General features: G+C 41.9%; 1 protein-coding gene across 3 annotated transcripts in view; it reads left to right on the top strand.

The window, feature by feature from the left end:
• Pde8b (phosphodiesterase 8B) overlaps positions 1–20,925 on the top strand; it is a 189,356-nt gene that overhangs the window by 130,873 nt on the left and 37,558 nt on the right. For all 3 annotated transcript variants that reach the window (XM_090331732.1, XM_090331731.1, XM_090331733.1), the window contains exons 6-10: positions 5,689–5,777; positions 11,449–11,527; positions 14,884–15,024; positions 16,478–16,566; positions 18,719–18,779. In XM_090331732.1, coding sequence (XP_090187858.1) covers positions 5,689–5,777; positions 11,449–11,527; positions 14,884–15,024; positions 16,478–16,566; positions 18,719–18,779 — 459 coding nt within the window. The remainder of the gene's footprint in view (positions 1–5,688; positions 5,778–11,448; positions 11,528–14,883; positions 15,025–16,477; positions 16,567–18,718; positions 18,780–20,925) is intronic.

The following is a 20,925-nucleotide window of genomic DNA, read 5'->3' as shown; positions in this document are numbered from 1 at the left end:
TAAGTGTATTTATATTTAGCCAGGCGCAGTGGCTCACACCTGTAATCCTAGCTACTCAGGAGGCTGAGAGCTGAGGATCAAGGTTCAAAGCTAGCCCAGGCACAAAAGGACCTGGGACTCTTATCTCCAATTAACTTCTAGAAAATGGGAAGTGGGGCTTGGCTCAATGGTTGGGTGGTAGCCTTGATCTGAAGAGCTCAGGGACAGTGCCCAGGTCAAGTTCTAGCCCCATGACCCACCCCCAAAAAAAGTGTATTTTTTCTCTTTTTAAAATAGAAGATTCACTTTTTGATAAAATATGATAGAGATCCTACTTTGAACTTATGCAGTTTCATAATACTCAATTTTAAAAGATTGAGCTTCACTATTCCAAGTTGATTTAATATCAGACTGAAAACCAGGCTTGCCTTACTTATATCTCAAAGACTTTTGAAAGGAGTAATGACATCTCAAAGATATAGTGAAATACATCCCTTCATAAACAAGGTACCACCTACACTTTTGAGTTATGAAAATTCCTTGGGTGCTGTAGGTATATTTTGCTGTCCTGAGGTTAAAACCAAAATCCCTCTTGGTTATAGACCAGAGAAGCTGGAATTGCCTTTGTGAAGTGGTTGTGTATTGGTAAACTTCAACCTGGAAGCAGCTGTGTAAAAGACTAAGGGCAACATAGTTATTCACAATGTGTATAGAAATACATGTGTGTGTGTTGCCAGCAATACTCCACACCCTCACAACACTTCTCAGTGTCTATCATCTCTTCACAATCCCCTCTCCCCCCACTGACCTTTCAAGTCTGAATCAGGAATCAGGATGAGGGTGCTGAATTTCCTCACTATCTGTGGGATGACTGGACAATGGCCTTGAGATACTTCATCAGTTGTGATCCACATGGGTCTGTTGAGTGGCCTTTTGGAATTCTGCTTTAGTTCCGTGATCCTTCTTCCAATGGTTTTGAGATTGATGCTATTCTAAGCAATAGCCTCTTGACTGCAAGGTAGAGCTGGAACAAACATCTGCTCACACTAAAACTTAGAAGAAACAACTGTCACTCCCAATGGCAAACACTCAAGTTCATCATTTCCTTTTTAGATGTTTTCTAACTGCCACTGCCGTTCTGGACAATTTCATTGCCCTTGATCCAGATATGTCACTGATTTTTGCAGTTACCCAAAATGAATGGACCCTTAGTGGGAGCATGAGAGGCAACCCCTGACATGACTGCCTGCTGTCCTCTGTGCTGGGTCTAACCGGGTCAAGACCACTTACCAGTTGGGTCAGGGTATCTCGGCCCCTGGAACCCTATCTAAGGGGAGCACTCAGCCCCCACAGTGGTCTTCCCTGTCTTACTGTGGCTCAGGAACAGCTGAGGTAATCTCCAGGTGGCTGTTTTCCTTTTCTAAAGAAGATCTTGTCTTTGGCAACTCTCTAGCCAAATATGCCAGCTATTCTTGCCTTCCCTGCATTGTTTTGATTGTACTGAATCATTTGCTGAAACTCAACCTTGTGTTGCTAGCTGAGAGGCCAGCACTTGAGTCTGTGATTCCTGAGTGAGGATCCAGGAACAAGTTGTGCTATCAAATATCCTACAACTATTCTCCCCACCTCCCCAGCCTTTGGAGCCTGAGTATGTGGCCAATTATGCTGACACTTGACGCCGAGCCTTCTAGAAACTAGCATCTTAGCAAGTTTAGCCTTACACTAACCTTCCTGTACCTCTTTTTTGCTATTTGAAATGATGCTTATTCATCTCAACAAGTATTTCTGGAGCTGACTGTGTGCAAAGCAATGTGCTGGGCATGCTGGGGCACAGCTGTGGGGCATAATTCTCTCCTGAAGTGACTACTGCCTGTGAACTGGAACTAGGGAACTATAATTCATTATTTGTTAGGCCCAGCTCCAGGTGATTTACTTAATCCTCCTCGACATAATAAGGGATTTTATATGGTCGCCATATCAAAGGAAGGAAACAAGGGCAAAACAACCAAATAGCTAGCCAGAGCTCACATTCCCAGCGAAGTCAAGAATGCGGCTGGGCCTTAGCTCCAAACTGTGAACTGGGTTCACCCACGCTGCCCCACATGACTCTAGTATTCCAAAAAGTATCCCGCAGAGGTAGCCTGCGAGGCCAGAGAAGTTTGGGGATTAGTGAAGACACACTCTGAGAATCCACAGGGCACCTTAGCTGCTCCTCAGCGCATGTGATGATCTGACTGCTCCTGAAGTCAGTTCCAGCATCCCACCATGGTCAAATGTACTGGATTACAGAACGTTTTAATTCCAAGGAAGTATTTCTAAAAGCATAATTAAAAAAATAAAGCCCTAGCTAGCATCCCCCAAAACTCTAGCTGGCTGAAACATAGTTCCACCCATCAGTGGCTCACACCTACAATCCTAGTGACTCAGGAGGCTAAGAGGTGAGGATCATAGTTTGAAGCCAGCCCTGGTTGAAAAGCCTATGAGAATCTTATCTCCAAAAAAGCCAGCAGTGTGGCGGGGTTGTGGACAAAAAGGATCCCTACTACACTGCTGGTGGGATTGTAAACTAGTTCAGCCACTCTGGAAAGCAGTGTGGAAGTTTCTTAAAGAACTGAAAATTGACCTTCCCTACAATCCTGCCATACCACTCCTGGGCATCTATCCTGAACATCATAACCCAGGATATGATGAGGACACCTGCTCAGCTATGTTTATCTCTGCACTATTCACAATAGCCAGGCGATGCAAACAATCCAGATGGCCTACTGCAGATGAATAGATACAGAAAATGTGATATATATATATATATATATATAACGGAATTCTACATAGCCAACAGACAAGATAAAATAATGGCATTTGCAGGTAAGTGGATGAATCTAGAGCGAATCATGTTGAGTGAAACAAGTCAAGACCAAAGGAACAAAAGGCGCATGGTATCCTTAATATGTGGCTATTAGATCCAAACAATAGATCCAAGAGCGAGGACTCAATATTTGCATACCCAATGCTATGGATATGGTATTGAAATATAAACATAACTGGAGATCGGTGGAAGATGGTGGCGGTCAGGGTGAGACATACTGAGCTCCTGCCAAGATTCATGTACTGGCAGTGCAGGAGACAGTCCTCTAACAGAAATTGATCCTAAGTAAGCTTTAGGACCACAGAGAACTCAGGCAGAGAGGAAAAAAAGGAAGAATACCAGCCCAAAAAGAGAGCGTGGAAATATAAACATAACTACATAGACATAAAACCTATGACTCTATGGATATAATGTTTTATTTCATAAATTAATATGTATCTATGATATACAAACCCTTAGCCTAATTTTAAGTTCTAGAAACTAAGTGCCAGTGATTGTATATAGAGATTCCATTCTTGAACACTTGTTTTTTAAACATGTCATTTGAAATATGATGTACAAATCAGTATTAATAAATTCTTTAATAAAAAAAGCCAGCAATGGAGTTGTAATGCAAGCCTTTGTGCTAGCCTTGAGACAAAAGCTCAGGGAAGCATTTAGAACCTGTGTGCATACCTTTAGTTCAGGCCCTAGGACTGGTGTACACACACACACACACACACACACACACACACACACACACACACACTGAAACTGACTTGACTGTGGTCTATGCAGGGTGGATTTTCTTGGTGTAATGTCTTTGAAGAATTAACAGCCAGTTTAATAAAATACGAGCTGAAGCATGTCTTGTCTGAGGGAGGCTAGGGCTAAAGGGGAGGAAGGAGTGTATAGGAGAGGAATGGTAGGTGGATATAAGCAGTTTTTAATGTACACACATGAAGAAGAAACTAGGAAACTTGAGGGGACAAGTGGGATTGAAAGAGATGCAGGTAAGAGTGATGCACTGTACACATAGATAGGCATGGTAAACTGAAACCCCTTTATACAACTACTTGATGATAATAAAAACAAGGAAAAGAAAGTATTAACTACTTAAAATGGACAATTATGTGACATTTAGCACATTTACAGTTGTGTATCCACCATCTCTATGTATCTCTAAAACATTTTATAACCTTTTCCCAGTCAGTGGTTACTTCCAGTCCTTCTTCAGCTCTGGACAGCCCCAGTCTGTGCTCTATGGATAGATCCATTGTAGAGATTTCATGTCAATGGAATCATAATATATGATTTCTTGTGTCTATTTTATAGATGATTGCTCACTGAATTTGTGTGTGTGTGTGTGTGTGGTGTGTGTGTGTGTGTGTCTGTAGTTAATTGGAAATAAGAGTCTTACATATTTTTCTGCCTAGGCTGGCTTTGAACCATGATCCTCAGATCTCAACCTTCTGAGTAGCTAGTATTACAAGGCATGACCTATTGGCATTTGGCTTCACTGAATATTTTTTTAGTTTTATGCATGATACAACGTGTATCAGTATTTCATTCTTGTATTATGTTTAATACTTCGCGATATATACACATTACAAATTGTTTATACATTTGCCTGTTGATGGACATGTGGGCTACTTCTACCTGTCTGTTATCATGAAGAGCTGCTAGGGCCCTGTTCCTACAAGTATTTGTTTAATTGAGTATATTCTTCCCTGAGATTGGAACTGCTGGATTATACACACAAATTCTGTGTTGAATTTTTTGACCATTCCTCAAGTATTTTCCACAGCAGTTAAACCATGTCACATTCCCACAGGCCATGTTCAAGCATTCCATTTCTCCACATCCTTACCTGTGCCCATTTTCTCTTAGTATAGCTGCCCTGTGGCTGTGAAATGACTATACTGTGCTTCCAATTGCATTTCTTTTGTGGCTGGCAATGTAGCATTTTTCATTTATTTGCTGCCTATTTGTATATTTTTAGTGAGTTATCTTATCAAATTCTTATCCCAGTTTTTCATTGTGTTGTTTATCTTTTATTGTTGAGCTTACTGTTTAGTTTCTTGTTTTGTTTTGTTTTTTACTTATTTTGCTGGGGCTAGGGTTTGAACTGAGGCCCATTTTGCTTCACTTATTTTTTGAATAGGGTCTCCTTTTTTTTTTTTTTGCCAGAGCCAGCCTAGATCATGACGCTCCTGTTTATGTATCTCATTTAACTAGGTTAGACAGGGATGCACACTACACCTTATTGGTTCAGATGGGTTCTTGCTAGCATTTTTTTTTCTGACCTGAACCTGTGATCCTCCTGATCATCTATGCTTCTCAAGTAGCTGGGATTATAAATCTGAACAACCCTACCTGACCAAGTTTACTGATTTTTTAATGAGCTGTGGATTAAGGACTAACAAACTTCAGAATGAAGCAAAAAATAACCTCTCCCCACAATGATTTCATTGGCAATATAGCACACATTGAATATTTGGAGATTGTGTTTTAGTGATTTTTATTAGTACAGAGTGAAGTCAAACTGTTTTAACAATGAGAGCATGGTTGGGGAGGCATTTTGTGCTACTGAGTGTTTATTTTCCTACGACTATTCATAAAGAATGTCATTCTATCTTTGTTATAAGGAAGCTTATGTGTAATTATTTCCTGCTCTCTTGTTTCTCATATATTTAAAAAAGCATTTCAAACTCCTCAACAACTTTTCTATTTCCTCTCATCCTACTTACCAGGCATCTTATGTAACAGTTACCTGGGGGTAGGAACAGCTGTTAAGTTTCTCTATTTGACTCTCGAAGAAATACTTGGAAATGTCTTATGTATTACCTTTGCTTTCTTTTCAGAGATTTATGGAGAATAGCAGCATAATTGCTTGCTATAATGAACTGATTCAAATCGAACATGGGGAAGTTCGCTCACAGTTCAAATTACGGTATGTCACAAAATACAGTAGCATCACAGCTTAATAACTCTTTAGAAAAATCTTATCTGTCAACAGGCTGAATACCATACATCCTGAAGTTCTTAAATTGGATAATGGTAGATAGCCAGGGGCAGTATTTAAACTGGGAAACCCTTGATATAATAACCTAACTTGAAATCATTTCTTCTTTTGGCAATATTTTCTGCTATTTCTAGCAGTTTTTAAATCATAACCTGGGAAAACTCTGGTTTAATTTTTACATGATTAGATCAAGATTAAGAATAACCTTTGGCAATAACTCTCTACCTGCTACTTTCCACATTTATAAACTCCTACTTATATGGCAAACCATTTGGTATATTTTTTCTTCTAAATATGAAAATAGCTATGTAGTACTTTCCTAAATCTGTTCCTGACGTCAGTATGCATGAGATAGCTTCAAGAAACGGATCTTGGATCTCTTTATAGGTATAAGGCATTTTATAGGCTCTCACTTGCCGATGGGAGTCTCCTAATGAAACTTGCTAGCCACTGTTGCTTCTGACTTGCTCTGCTCTAGGCTCAGTTGGACTACCAGGGTCCTAGCCCTGCCTGGTTTAGCTCAGACTCTGCTCTGATTTGATCTGAGGACCCTGATTTTTTCCAAGTCAGCAATGGGGGGTTGGTAGCAAGAGGAGGTTCATCTCCTTTGCCACCCCACCACTCACTTAAGAGAGCCCTGCAGCTTCCTGGCCTCCAGCAGGACAATTCCTGCTGGGCTTCTCACTTGGCCAACTACTATATTGGTTTACACCCACAGCAGCAGATCCACATGGGTACACTTGGGCTGGGGATTCTTATTTGGTGACTACAGAAAACTAAAGAACAGTGTTAGAATAAGACATGGATGATTCTAACCGTGGAAAAGTGTTTCAAAGGAATGTTGGAATGGCTAGTCAGTGGTAATTCCAGTATTTGAAGAATTCTGATTATTTCAAAGCCTTTAATGAACAAAAATAAATGAAGTTTTTAAAAATATTTAAGTAAGCCAAATTCCTTACCTTCTTTTTGACTGTATAGTTTTTAGTTTAAGAGAACTTCATAAGATTTTTCTAGAAAATTGCATAGTCCTTTCTTCTATAATTTGTGCCTTTTAGTATTGTACATTTTTTTTAATTGTGGGGGGTGAGAGAGGGGAGTTGTCACTACTGCTTTTAAATTAGGGTAAAAAGAGTATGGGCCCGTTGTGGTAGCTCATGGATGTAATCCCAGCAATTTGTGAGGTAGGATTCCAGGAAGAAGAGCCGGCCTAGCTTTCCATCCTTGTTCTGTCAATACCAACTTACTTTATTGTGTTTTGGCTGGTTTTTCCTTGATCTAAACTGAGTTTTCTCCCTATCTGAGTGTGTGCATGCACACACATGATTTGAATCTCCCCCAATATACCAGTTCCAAATCCCAATAGATGAAAGGTCAGTGATCATGACCATGACCTCCCTCTAGATCTTGAGGGCATTCAGGAACACCTAGAGCATCTACCTGTACCCTCAGGCAGCCAAATGGCTATACCATTTGTGACAAATTGGGAAATGAGCTCTTTATTATACAAAGCCAGAATAATTATAGCCTAATTATGTAAGAATTTTCCCTACAATTCCGCCCTCAGCTGCAGCTAAATATGTAACATGACTGTCATTCTACAAAGACACAGTGTGTGCTGCATGATGACACTGGATGCTGAACACCTCTGTATGTGAGCATCTGAACTTATCAAAAGGATCGAGCAAGCCTGTAATGTTTGCCTTCCCCCCCCCATAGGATGATAGAGTCCCTAAAATGGTCCAGAAGAAATAACCAGATGAAAGCTGTATTCTAATTCTTTAAAGCTGACTTTAGATAGAATAAGTTTTAAAGATGTGCACTTTTCTGTGTACATTTGATGAATTTCTCTGCTAAGCAGAATAATTTATGAAATACAGAGCTTCTAGTAATAGTGCATTCTTTTTATCATGAAAAGTCTGGTTTTATCTAAAGTCAACATAATGATTTAACTGTTTACCAGGAATTTCAGCTGACCTGTTTGTACTAATACAGTTCCAGTGATTCTTTCAATCATTAGTCAATCTAGGAATTACTCAACTAATCATGCTTCTTTAATTCCCAATCTTAAGACAGTAGTAGCCTTCCATTTCATAAAGAAGGAAAGTTTCTGATGGGCCAGACACTGTATTCTATGGAACACTGTGTTAGTGTCAGTGGATGTTTGTAGAACTTTTATTCTCCCTTGGATGCTGTGTGGTAGCCATTGTGGTAGACATAGGCAGAGCCTTGAATACTTAAAATAATCAGGCCTTCTGCATCCTTACCCCAGGACCAGTGCCAGTGAATAGCAAGCCCATCATTTCCTGATCTATCTGGTCCTAACTCCACTCATTTAGGCCCCTGTGAACTTGTTTTCATAAGTATGGACATACCACGCCCTTACTTAGATCTACCTTTGTTTTCAGTATGTGTGTGCGTGCGCGTGTGTGTATGTCTGTGTGTATATCTGTGTGTGAATCTGTGTGTCTGTCTGTGTGTAGATGTGTATGTGTCTGTGTGTGTGCGCATCTGTCGGTGGGTATGTCTATGTCTGTATATGTGTCTGACTGTATATCTGTGCGTGGCTATCTGTGTGTGTCTCTGTATGTATCTGTGTGTCTGTATGTGTGTCCATGTGTCTGAGTGTGTCTGTATCCCTTCCAAAAGAACATAGGAGATCACATATCCATCTTGGTCATATTGATAAAAGAAGACACTGGAAACCAGAGGGCTGCTGACATGATCATAGCTGTATGACTTGTCTTGTTGGCTGTAGTGCTGGAATAGAGCTCATTGTCTGTGGTGTTCTTTGTATACCATTGTAGCCACTAATACACATTCTACCTAGACCCTGTAATATTTGCCTTTTCCCCTTGGCTCTTCCTGGGGATCCTTGTAAGGCCCCTAAGAAAGCCTGCTCATCCTTCCTGGATTTTCACACATAACCTATATTACCTCCCTTTCTCTTGTGTTTCTTTTTCCAATTTTTTACTTCTTAATATAAAGGAAGTCAAAAATATCTCAAATAAAGGCATTTGAGATACAGTTAAATGGTTCACAAGAACAGAAAATTAAAGCAAAGGTTCTTCTGCCTAGAGAACATGAATAATTAATATAAGCAATTAGATTCTCAAACTCTAGCAACATGACACAAATTGATTGCCCCATTTTGCTGCATGTTTATTTAAGTAGAGCCAACAACCAAGAGAGACTGGAACCCAAATAAACATTACAGTATGCCCTGTTTGTCACTGTGAGGGTAGGAAGAAGAACATCCTGTTCTGTCAAGTATCTTTCTGCCAACTGTTGGTATAAGAATTTGCTCTTTCCTGTTGGGTATTATACTTTCTGAGTATTTTATGCTTTGTGGATAATCATGAAGTAAGTGTTTAATAGACCAACTCTAGAAGTTGGCTCTGAAGATTTATACAAAGGCCACTTCTTGAACTGATAAAATGATAATTGCCTAAAGTACCAGTTGACACTCTCAGTTGAAATATACAGGTGCCTTAGAGAAACCACTTATGTAGGAGAGAAATGTATCATTTGATAATAGGCCTTCATTAGAACTTAATTATTCAGCTCTCAAAGTTGACAAATTGGCCCACATGCAGTGTGCTTTGCCACACAGCAATGCTGAAAGGCAAAAGGTACTTTTCTATGTTAAGAAACTGAGCCCATTCCATACCAGGTGTCCAGAAAGTACTTTTGATAAGCCTGGCTCTTAGCTGGACATCGGTAGCTCCTAAGTAGCTCATCCTACTTGCTTGGGAGGCTGAGATCTAAGGATCAACATTTGAAACCAGCTTGCTCAGACAAATCCTCAAGACTTATCTTCAATTATTTAGCCAAAACCCAGAATTGGCGGTATGACTCAAGTAGAATATCAACTGTGAGTAAAAAAGTTCAATGAAAACTCCAGGCCCTGAACACAAGACGTAGTACTGGCACATAGGCACACATACGTGCTCACAGACACACATGTGCACACACAAACACATACTGCGTCTTTGCTTGTCTCTCAAGGGGCAGCTCAGTTATCATGTTTGTAATGGCCCTGATATCCTCTCCTACTCTGCCTTCGTATTGTGCGTCACCATGTTTACAAATGCTGAGGTATTGATGTGACAGTATACAGTTGAGGTTGGGTGGATGGAATATGGAAATGACCTGTCCACTGAGGAGTGCCAGTGGAGTCAGGCTGGTCCCCTCTTTAGCCCTGTCACACACAGCATGGTTATTTGCTTTGGGCCTCACTCATGGATATCCTCATCTCTGGAATTACAGGGCCCAAACCCTTCATTCTCCTTGCAGGTTACCTGGCTACTATTATACACTTCTTGATTTGACATTTCAGATAGTCACATGAAGAAAGACAAGTCATCATTTATTTTCTTTTTACCGAAGGTTTTTTAAAGCCTTAGATAACAAAGAAATAACAACTACCACATGTTGAATTCTTACCCAGTACAGTCCCAAGTGCTTTGAGAAATACATAGCAAAAAATCATCTATCCTGATGATTACAAAACCCTGTGGAATACATATTCTTCTTCTTCTCATTTTCTAGATGAGGAGCCCAAGGGCCAGCAAAGATAAAAAGTTGCCCAAGATTCCAGAACTGGAAAAGTACAAACTCAAATTTTACTCGATGTTTTCTGCCTTTTTTCTTACAAACAGATCAAAACAAAGTTAGACTCCCTTGATGAGTGGAAAAAATAACATTGGAAGAGTTTGTTTTTGTAAGAACAAATATCAGAGCAATAAATCAATGCTTTTCTTTTTTCTCTTTGTAATGTGTAAGAAAGCCTTTGCTGGGATTCTTTAGACAGTCAGTACAAATAACAGAGCCCTCGCTACATTCTTGCCATATTGGGTAGTAAATAACTTACTGTATCTGGAATTGTTTCTAGATTTAGAAGTTATGTAAAATTATAACCACACTTTGTAAGCCTGATTTCAAATGTCCCCAAAATACAGGAAGGTTGACAAGAGACAGGCGACATGCTGGCTGTGCAGGTACAATGACCTGGCTCAGGGGAATCTGGCCATATTTGCCTTTCTTCATATCAGAGAGTATGGTTGGAATCAAAGTAACACCACAAAAATAAGTAAGGATTAAAAACAAATTGCTTCTATGTCTGTTGCAAAAGGCAAGAATACTTCAGAGCCAGTTTAGGTCTACTTAAAGCCTCCTAATTGATGGAGACTAGCCCTGTTCCATGACTACTTCTGTGAAGGAAATAGAACTTCACTGATGTAGAACATATGGGATTTACAAGACAATTTCTTCCATGCTTTGTTCTCTGTGTCCATGTTGAAGCTCCATTGAGCATACACATGTCCATTCAGAACTTAATAGAAGTAGAGCCTTCATACTATAATTATTTCTCAAAGGTCTCATGTATTAGTACTATTGAATTCATACTAATATAATTCTAATATCAATACTAATGCATTGGGCATTAGATCCTAGCATAGTAACTTTGAGGGGATACCAATATTCAGACCTTAGCAATAATAGAAAGTATATGGCTCTGATGAATCTGACATCTATTTACTTTGTTAGATTAACAAACAAAACACAAATGACAGCTAACTCAATCTTTTGAATCTTTCAGGGCCTGTAATTCAGTGTTTACAGCATTAGACCACTGTCATGAAGCTATAGAAATAACAAGCGATGAGCATGTGATTCAGGTAAGGAAAGAAACACTTCTATTATTTAGATGTCAAAATAGAATCTTTTTCAAGTTTGAGCCACCTTTTGGGCAAGTACTTTCCCATCATTCTCATATATTAGCACATTTTCTTTGAAGAATTGAGAATCAAACTATGTAAAGAACACTAATAGGCTTAAGCTAAGAATTAGATAATCAAGAAAGAATAAGATGTATTTGTTCAGATCAGAAGCTATGGTTTCTGGGCTGGGAGTTTGGCCTAGTTGTAGAGTGCTTGCCTAGCATGCACGAAGACCTGGGTTCGATTCCTTGGTACCACATACTTAGAAAAAGCCAGAAATGGTGCTGAAGACTCAAGTGGCAGAGTTCTAGCCTTGAGAAAGTCCAAGGACAGTGCTCAGACCCTGAGCTTAAGCCCAGGACTGGCCAAAAAAAAAAACAAAAAACAAAAAAACCAGAAACTATGGTTTCTTTGATAGAGTTGGCATAAATTCTCTGGGTCATCTGTCAAGACAGAATTTAGAGAAGCAAACCAGAATTATAGAGCTAATGCTTGCAAATTCCTATGGAAATGGATCATTCCACAAGTCTCATTTATTTGCCTGTAATTGGTATACTGATTATAGGGCGCTATGCTAAAGCCATCTTCTTGAGGGAATGTATATGGTAAATAAACATCCATCTGCTGTTCCTCTGAAAGGTAGCTGTTCCTCTGTGACTCTTCTGTGACAGTGGCCTGCCTATAGCTTGTTTACGTAGTATCCTTGCACATGAGGAGCACTTATGGCCACACAGTGAAGGCCACAGGAGCCTTCTTTTGTCTCTTCTGAAGCTCCCACTGCATACCCAGCATGCCCTGCTGTATCAGATCACTAGTGTCAATAGCCTACCCCACCTGGCCCTGACAGCATCTCTTTCATTGGGTTATTTCATCTCCATTTGGCAACACTGGCTCACTGGCACCATGTTATGGGCGTCAACTGAGGCCCAGCAAGGTCCAGGAACTTCTCCAAGAAGTAATAAGCATTGAAACCCAAATGTGCAGCCATGTCTTTTTCACTCCAAAGCCTGCTTACTTCCCTGTATGGTTGCATTTTTAGAATTTGTTTCTCTGGCTGCTCCTTGAAATGGAACTGAAGGTTTCTTCGTAATGCTGGCTTATTTCTGGCTCACTTGCCCACCGCTTTGGTTCAAATCCCACAAATCCCATGTGTCCCCCACTGACATCTAGATCTGAACAATCAGTTCTGTCTACAAAATACATTTGCCTTATACCTCCCTACTTTGTGGGGGGGGGGAGCAGCTGGACTGTGATTTCCAAAATAAGGAGAATGCATTCCTGCCTTCTACCCACCTTCTCTACTGGTAATGTAACTGAGGATTGCTTGACAGGGAACATCCATTACACATCTAGCAACCAATAGTTAGCAACCTCATATCTCTGGTAAGGGCAGTCTGGAGATGGTTTCTCATGATGGTATAAATCATCTTCCAGACTCTTCCAAAGACAGACAGACACAGGGACATGAAAATAGATGGTGCCTGTGAAGTGAAGGTGGAGAGAGAGTCACTGAATTAAAAGGGGTGGTTGGGTTCTGGAATAAGATTTTGTAGGGGTTCTTTCCAGGGTATCTCTTTGTACATCAGTGTGAACTTTCAACTCAAAGCAAAGGGAAGACTGGCTGGGCATGGTGGCCCATACTTGGGTTCTCTTCTAAGCTGGAGACAGAGATTAGGGGGATTGTGTTCTGAGGACAGGCCTGGGCAAAAATACTAAACCCTTATCTGAAAAGTAACTAAAGCAAGAAGAGACTGGAGGTGAGTGGGGCTCAAGTGGAAGAGTCTCTTGCATAGCAAGTGCCTAAGTTCAAATCGCAGTACCACCAAAAAGAAAAAAATTAGAATATGTATTAGCTGTAGCCAACAAATAAAAAAAAATCACATTCCCTAATATTTTTTATTTACTCATCACATAGCTACTAAGTAACCAGAAATATCCCAAGTTAAGTATAAAATAATAGCCTTTGGTTTTGAGGATCTTAGGACCAGTGGGATAGAAAATGAACAAAAACTTAAGTATAATTAACTCTGTTCTCAGGAGTCAGAAGGAGCTCTTAGGAGTGACAGGAGTCTCCTCTCCTTTCCTAAAGGAAGAGAGGGGTATGGGGGAGGGTGGGGAGGTGGGGAATCAGTGAGGCACAGACTCCTAGAGCTTTCTAAAGCCCAGAGAAGGGAGACTTACAGGTAGCTTGGCAGCCTGTAGGGGCCACCAGGGGGCTGAAGGGTGAGCTAGTGAGGAGGAGCTAGGCTAGGTGTGGTGCCACATTCTGCCTGGGGAGGGGGCAGAGACCTGCCCTAGGTGTGATGCCAGTCATCCCCATAGCTCTGATGACCCTTTCAGTTCCTGGGGTTAATCATGTTAATAGAAGCTGGGTTCCCCATGGAATAGATCCCTAGGTGTCCGTACATCAACCAGTTCATGACCTATCACCCCTGGAGGAAGACAAGAGTGATTAGAGTTTGGGGAGGACATTTCTGAAGCAGCAGAGGGATGGATTCCATGACCAAAGGGCAGCATGCCCATGCTTTCCCACATTCAACAATGCCTGCCCCTTCCTCTTCGCTTTTCATCTGATTCTGTGCTTCTTGAAGAGAAAATGGAAGTGGAAGCCTGGGGCAAGTAAGTTAAGAAAATAGTCCTAAACCCCAGATCACAGCAGATTTTTGCACGGAAACCTCTCGAGTGTGCTGACCTCCAAGTGCATGGTGGGGTGCTTCTCTTGCCTCTGGCACCCAGCTCTAATAGGCTGTCCTGACCATGCTGGTTAACTATATTTTATGCTCAGCTTGGATTAAAAGTGGCCCCCAACCATAGCGTAGATAATAGATGGTGACAAGTAGAAAACCAGAAGACTTGAGATCAAATTGCTGCCTCACAGCTATGACTAATAAATGCCACAACCTGTTGAAATAATTAAGCTCTTGCTTAGTTATTTGTTTTTAAATTTCTGATGCTGGGATGGAACTCGTGTGTGCTAGGCAAGCACTGAGTACACTTCCCCAGACCTATTTCTTATTTCCGTTTTCTTCTGGATTTTTCCTGATTTCTTGGGGTGGTAGATGGTGAGTGAAGTCCACCACAGACTAGGGCTGCTAGATGAGAGCTTTCTGCACCTATTCTGCCAATGCTGGGCACAGAGGACTTAGGAGAGCAGTTAAGTAATGGCCATCCAGGAGGAGCCACTGGTCTATGGCAGTCAAGGAAGGAGGCCCCTGTAGGCCCTGCTCTCCAGCACAGCTGGTGCAGGAACTGCTTGTTCCATGGTCCTGAATCCCAGCAGAGCACCCTGAATGGCACTCCTGCTCTGTTCACAGTACGTCAACCCCGCCTTCGAGAGGATGATGGGCTACCACAAAGGAGAGCTGCTGGGGAAAGAACTCGCTGACCTGCCCAAGAGTGACAAGAACCGGGCTGACCTCCTGGACACCATTAATACTTGCATCAAGAAGGGAAAGGTGCGTGGAACCAACAAATCCAGCCCCAAGCCCCCCTCCCCAGGGCATTGCTGTTGTTGCTGGAAGTTTTGATGTCTTGCCCATAAGGTTTACTGCCTCACTAACATCAGAAGTAAGTGAAAGCCTTTTACTGTTTGCAAAAGGAGGTGATGGGTTAATTTTGCATCTCAAGTGAACCCAGTGTTTATTGTGATAACATAACTGACTGTTTTATGAAAGGACATGTCACCCGTTATGTGAGTGTTGTGTGAGTAAATGCCACCTGTAATTGTTGGAGTACTGTGACTGCCTTTGAGCAGTGTTCTACCTAGACAGCCACTGTGTATTTTTGTCTATCAGTTAGAGACTAGAAGGACACACACACACACACACACATATTGCCCTTTCTCTGTTGTCTTCGCTCATTACTGCTCAGAATCTTGCTCTTTCCTGGCCTCTTCCCCATGCCTTCTGTGTCACCCTGGGAGACATAAGCATGGTGGAAGTGCAGGAGGAATTTCCTCTGTAGCCCTCTCCTCCAAAGGAGTGCTGGTCCTCTGAACTAGGATAGCCTGGGTACTTTCTTCTAAGCTTCCTCTCCTGCTGTCTTCCATTTTCCTTCTCTTCTGTATAATAGTTTGATAAACATTGTCTTCATTGAATAGGAGGCCATTCAATAGGGAGAAAAATGTTTGGATTATAAAGATAGCCAATGTTGATTTTTTAAAAATTGGAGCAATGAGTCTTAAGTTTTCCCAAAAGAATCCAACCACATACCTGTTGACCCAATAAGCATACACAACCGCATCACATGTAAGGGAAGGGCAAAAAAAATCTGGAGAACCTGCCTCTGAATTATGCCCAAGAGTTTTTGGGGTACTCCATGGTCCCCCCTGATGTCACCTGGCTCTCTTAGCCGATTCCTGGGGGCCAGTGCTTTGCTTTCTTCTTGGCAATGTCTGTGGAAACGGACATTGAAGAGACAGAGTAGCTCTAAACATCTTGGCCGAGAGACCCAAGAATACTAGAAATCTGGGAGCTTCAGGAATGTTAAAGACACACAAATTTATCATCAGATTCTCTACTTCCTAATGAGCTAAGTGAGTTAAAAATCTCTGAACCTCAGGTTACCCATCTGTACACTTAAGAAAACACTAAGACTGAGCATATAGGTGGTGAAGATTTTGAGAGTGATTTCTCAAATTCAGTGCTATGGCAGGAGTATCAGGTTCACTTGACCTCCTGGTCAAGAGTCCTGAGACACAGGTCAGGCAGCCAGGTGGACACATTGGCTGGCTCTGTGGTCTTGTCTAAGCTTCGTGATGGTGTCAGTGTCTCTCTGGCAGCGATGATACAGAAGAGTTTGCTGCCGTGGAAGGCAGTGTGTGTGAACGTTCTGACTCGGCCTGAGTTGCCCCACGGGGCAACAATGACCATGACTGAAGGATCTTAAGAGCTCTCTTTGTCTATGTAGGAGTGGCAGGGGGTTTACTATGCCAGACGGAAATCCGGGGACAGCATCCAACAGCACGTGAAGATCACCCCAGTGATTGGCCAAGGAGGGTGAGAGCAACCTCTTTGACTCTTTCAGCAGCAGACACGGACTCAGGCCCTCCAGAGCACTGGGTTTAGACACTGAATGTCAGCGTGAGCCTTAGGCTCCCTGTAGGCAGTAGGGTTGTGCCGCCTGTGATGTGCACTAACATATCCCGACTAGGACAGTGACCCTGTACATGCACTTTTCCCCCTGACTTCTGGTCATGGGCGCTCTCACTGTTTCCAGAACCCTATTCTTCCCTCTGACAGACAGTCTCCAGGGCTCTATGCCTCTGCCCTCAGCCCATAGAGAGTCCACCTTCTCTCTCCTGGGGCCCTGCCTTTCCTGGTTTTCTCCAGGTTGGCTCTGGGTTTCTTCCACAAAGGCTAAGTCCTGGAGGCTACTAACCTGTGAGGGATGCTGTCTGGCCAGCAGCTGAGGGCATCTGACTTGATGGAGTTTCAGGCTACCAGACAAATCTGTTAGTTTTGTGGAGAGATGAGAAAACTGCCCAGTTCCTTTTCCTTCTCTCAGTTAAATTTTGTGAGAAGGTTCACAAGACTAGATCAGGCTCCTAACAGTATCTCACTGATAAATCTCATGACCTATTCAGAAGGTCAACTCCACTGGAGAGTTTGAGTTTATAAAGGGACTCAGAACATGGAGCTGTGTGGGGAAAATAATGAGATAAGAGTTAGTTATCACACCAGTAATTGGTATTGGAGAGTCCCAGGTGGGACTCCTGTGCCAGTGCCCACGACTAGCTGGGGGATGGGGGTGATACTATTAGAAAACTAATACTCCATAAGATCACCAGACTATTTGTATAATGTGTCTTCTCCAACTTTACTTGTTTAGCCTTTTGAAATGGTTCTCCAATCAGGTAGAAGATCATTGCCTAGTATTTGGTACATTTTGTACTGCATGTCTCCTCTCTGGCTGAACTCTGGAGGTTGCAGGCATGGATAGGCTTCTAAGGGAAGGCTCCTAGTCACTGGGAGCAGCTGCCCCAAGCCGTCCTCCCAAAAGGTTCCTCTTCTTCCAGGTATCTCCTCAGCCCATCCCTTCCTACCAGCAGTCAGTGCTGGTGGAAGATAATGCCCAAGGCTGTCTTGTTTTTAACATCCTTATTCTTAGACCATATTCTTAGAATATTGAAGCTAAGAGCCTTTTTTGTTGCTTTTTGTATATGTGACCAGAATCAGTGGACAAACAAAGCAGAGGAGATGTGCTGTTACATGGTCATTTCTGTCAGAATAAAATTTTCTGATTTGACAGATGAGGGAAAGAAGTTCTTTCATTTAGAAAGAATTTCCAGTGTTATTTTTGCCTGATTGTAGGCAGTGATCTATCAGAGGCAATTCTGATTTTAAATCAGAAAATGTTACCTCTTCTATTTGAGTGATGCTCATTAAAATATTGCCCATATTTTCTGTGTCTTTTTAGAGTTCTCCAGAGAAAAGCAAATCAGAAAAGGTTAGAGGTAGAGATGCAGGTACAGAGTTAGAGATGCACATACAAATATGCAGAGACAGACACAGGGGGTTAGGGAGAAAGATGCGGTGTCCCAAGGGCTTTTGAGGTGTAAAGTCTTATACTCTTTGGATTTCATGGCTGTACGTTCAACAGAATGTTCATCTTGAGCTAACTTTTGCAATGGGGCCTAGGTACCTGTCATCTTTTAGTTTCCCTTATGTTTATGAACAAGATCACAACCTAATTATCAGAATTTTATCCTAAAAGATACCATTCTGAGGTCAACCAGAGTATGAAATAACATGGAATATGTAATATAAAAACAGTAATTATAGAATTTGGCCACTGTCCAAATAAATCTCTTCACTTTTTATATGAGCAATCAAATGTCAGAATTGATGTGTAGTAGTATCGCAGGCTTTCCCTCAAGGTGTCTAGGAACCGAAACTTCTGGTGACAGTTACGCAAAGAAAGATGCCTCAGAATGGCCAGCAGACACGGGAAGCCAGGTTTTTGAAGAATGGGGTGGGAGATGTATGGAAAACACCTTTTCTGTAGCTTGGATTTTTGCTTGACTTCTTAATCTCCCCTAGCTCCTGCTAGGGAAGTGTTGCTTTAAGAAGACTGTTGATGTTTTCATATGCTGACTTGTGGAACCCTCTGGTATCGAACTCACTAATTGTGGATTATTTATGTTATTAGGAAAATTAGGCATTTTGTCTCCCTCAAGAAGCTGTGCTGTACCACTGACAATAATAAGCAGGTACAGTATTCAGCCCCCACCATCTGCTCTGTCAGCTTCACCATGTGCTACAGTCTTGCTACCCTTCTCTGCCTATCTTTCTCCATATCTTACTGTAGTTGTCAGCTAAGAAGGCTTTTGGGGACATTAGACACCTCTGATGTGAACTTGTCAAAGATTCCCCTGCAAATCTGTCTAACTTCATTAGTAGAGCACAATGGTTATGCTTTGCCACTTGGCTGACCTGCAAAGCTAATACATTTTACGCAAGTGTAAAATTCTTCCTCTAACCTCCACCCCCAATCTATTTCCTATCTTCATTTCTTAAACAGATGAAAAGTATATATCCATTTCAGCATTTCACCCCTAAAATCTATATCCAAATTGAGAATCATTCCAAATCAGTACTGTGATTTTTTTCTCATACCATGATATCATATAAAGCAATATATTTAAATGATGTCTTCTGAAATAACATAATCTTAACAAGTTGTTATATTTAAGAAATATTTAAGAAAAAATAATATTTAAGGTAGTTTTACAGTAGAGAAAAACAAAGTTGTATAGATATTTTCTTTTATATGATTTATACTTTTGCTGTTTGATCACATAGATTTTCATCTCATGCTCTATTATTTTGGTTAAAAACTGCCGCAAACATAGTTACCAATGAACTATTCTGGAAAACTTACAGAACATGTCCTTTGATTTTGGTGAAGTGATAGCATCTCTAAGAGTTTGCAGAGGTTTCTGGGGTGTAGTCCAGTAATGAGGTTCAGGATGAGGTGAGACCTGGCTGGTGAGGAGTTGGACTGGACTTGCATGACCACAGAGCCAGGACTCCTCCATGAGAGGAGACAATCCAGAGGGACGGATGGGCTGTTTCTTCAGAGGCTCTGCACGTCAAAGTCACCACGGCCATGTGCTTGTTCCTAACATTTAGTTCAACCTAAAAGGCTTCCTTCACCACTGAGAATCTAATCTGGAGTCAGGAAATGTTCAGTTAATACCACAAAGTCACGCAAGAGGCAAGTCCTTGGAGATGTGGAAAGGAAGAAAATGAATTTTCATAGGGAAAATAAATCATCAAGTTAGCTACAGTGATACATGCCAGGAGGAAGAACAAGATCTGTATGAGAGGGGACAGAAGGCAAGGAACAGGCAATCTTAGTGTCCCTTTAGAGACAAATGACTTCACACATGTAGTGCGGGTCACCATTTCTGGGCTATGGATTCTCAGGAGAGGACACAGGCTCTGCTGGGCTCATTCATTTTCATACCAGAAATTAACTAAGTGTAGCTCATGTCTAAAATCAAGCACGCAATTCTCCCATCACACTAGCCTCATCCTTCCTTCTCCCCCTCAACCCCCACTTCCTACAACTCTACAAGCCCCAATCCTACCAGTCCCTTGGGGTCTCCTTCCCTAACCTCCAGATTACTTTGCTAGTTTTGTGCCTCCACTGGCATAGCTACTTGTGGGCTAACCTACCCTCCCTCTCTAACAGGGTCATGGGCCTAGTGTGCCAGTTGCCAGCACATAGTAGGCCCTGAAGCTGTTGGTTAGCTTGAATGGAATGAAGTGTCTCAGTCCTGGCCTCCTGCCAGCTATAAAGCCTCTACGAAGGGCACGCAGGGAAAGCAGAGGATCCGTTAGCACAGGACTTTAGGGTGTAGAAGCAAGGGCTGCATCTTTTCTGTGGCTGTAAATAGAAACGCCTTTACCACCATGAATCAGCCGCTGTTCTAAGCAGAGCTCTCATCCTCTGAGCCATTGACGTCACCTAATGGTGTAGCACAGGCCTAGAGAGACTCTTATATTTTCCAATAATAAAGCATTTTTGTCCCTCTGGCTGGCAGCAGTGCTTTTCCTCCTCTGGGCTGTGCTCCATGCCCGGGTTGCTCTAGACGGGAGCAGCCTGTCTGCAGGCGTTCCACAGCACTGACTTCTGGGGTTCAGCCCTGATGTCAACATCAACCCATGGGTGTGCATTTTAACAAGGACTAAAATTACAAGCCAGGCAGCTACTTGTGGTTGTGTTTGTCATCAGGAAAGATTTCCTTTTCTCCATGAATCCTGTTGTTTCTTTTTTGCCAAATGGCTGGGATTGTTCTGCAAGGTTTGTCTGCTGTAAACATTGGCCCCCTCCGCCACACACCCTCCCCA

Source organism: Megascapheus bottae, chromosome 4, assembly GCF_031878675.1.
Source record: "Megascapheus bottae isolate mThoBot1 chromosome 4, mThoBot2.hap1, whole genome shotgun sequence".
NCBI lineage: Eukaryota > Metazoa > Chordata > Mammalia > Rodentia > Geomyidae > Megascapheus > Megascapheus bottae.
Note: the sequence above shows the minus strand (reverse complement) of the source record. Positions and strands in the feature narration are given on the sequence as shown.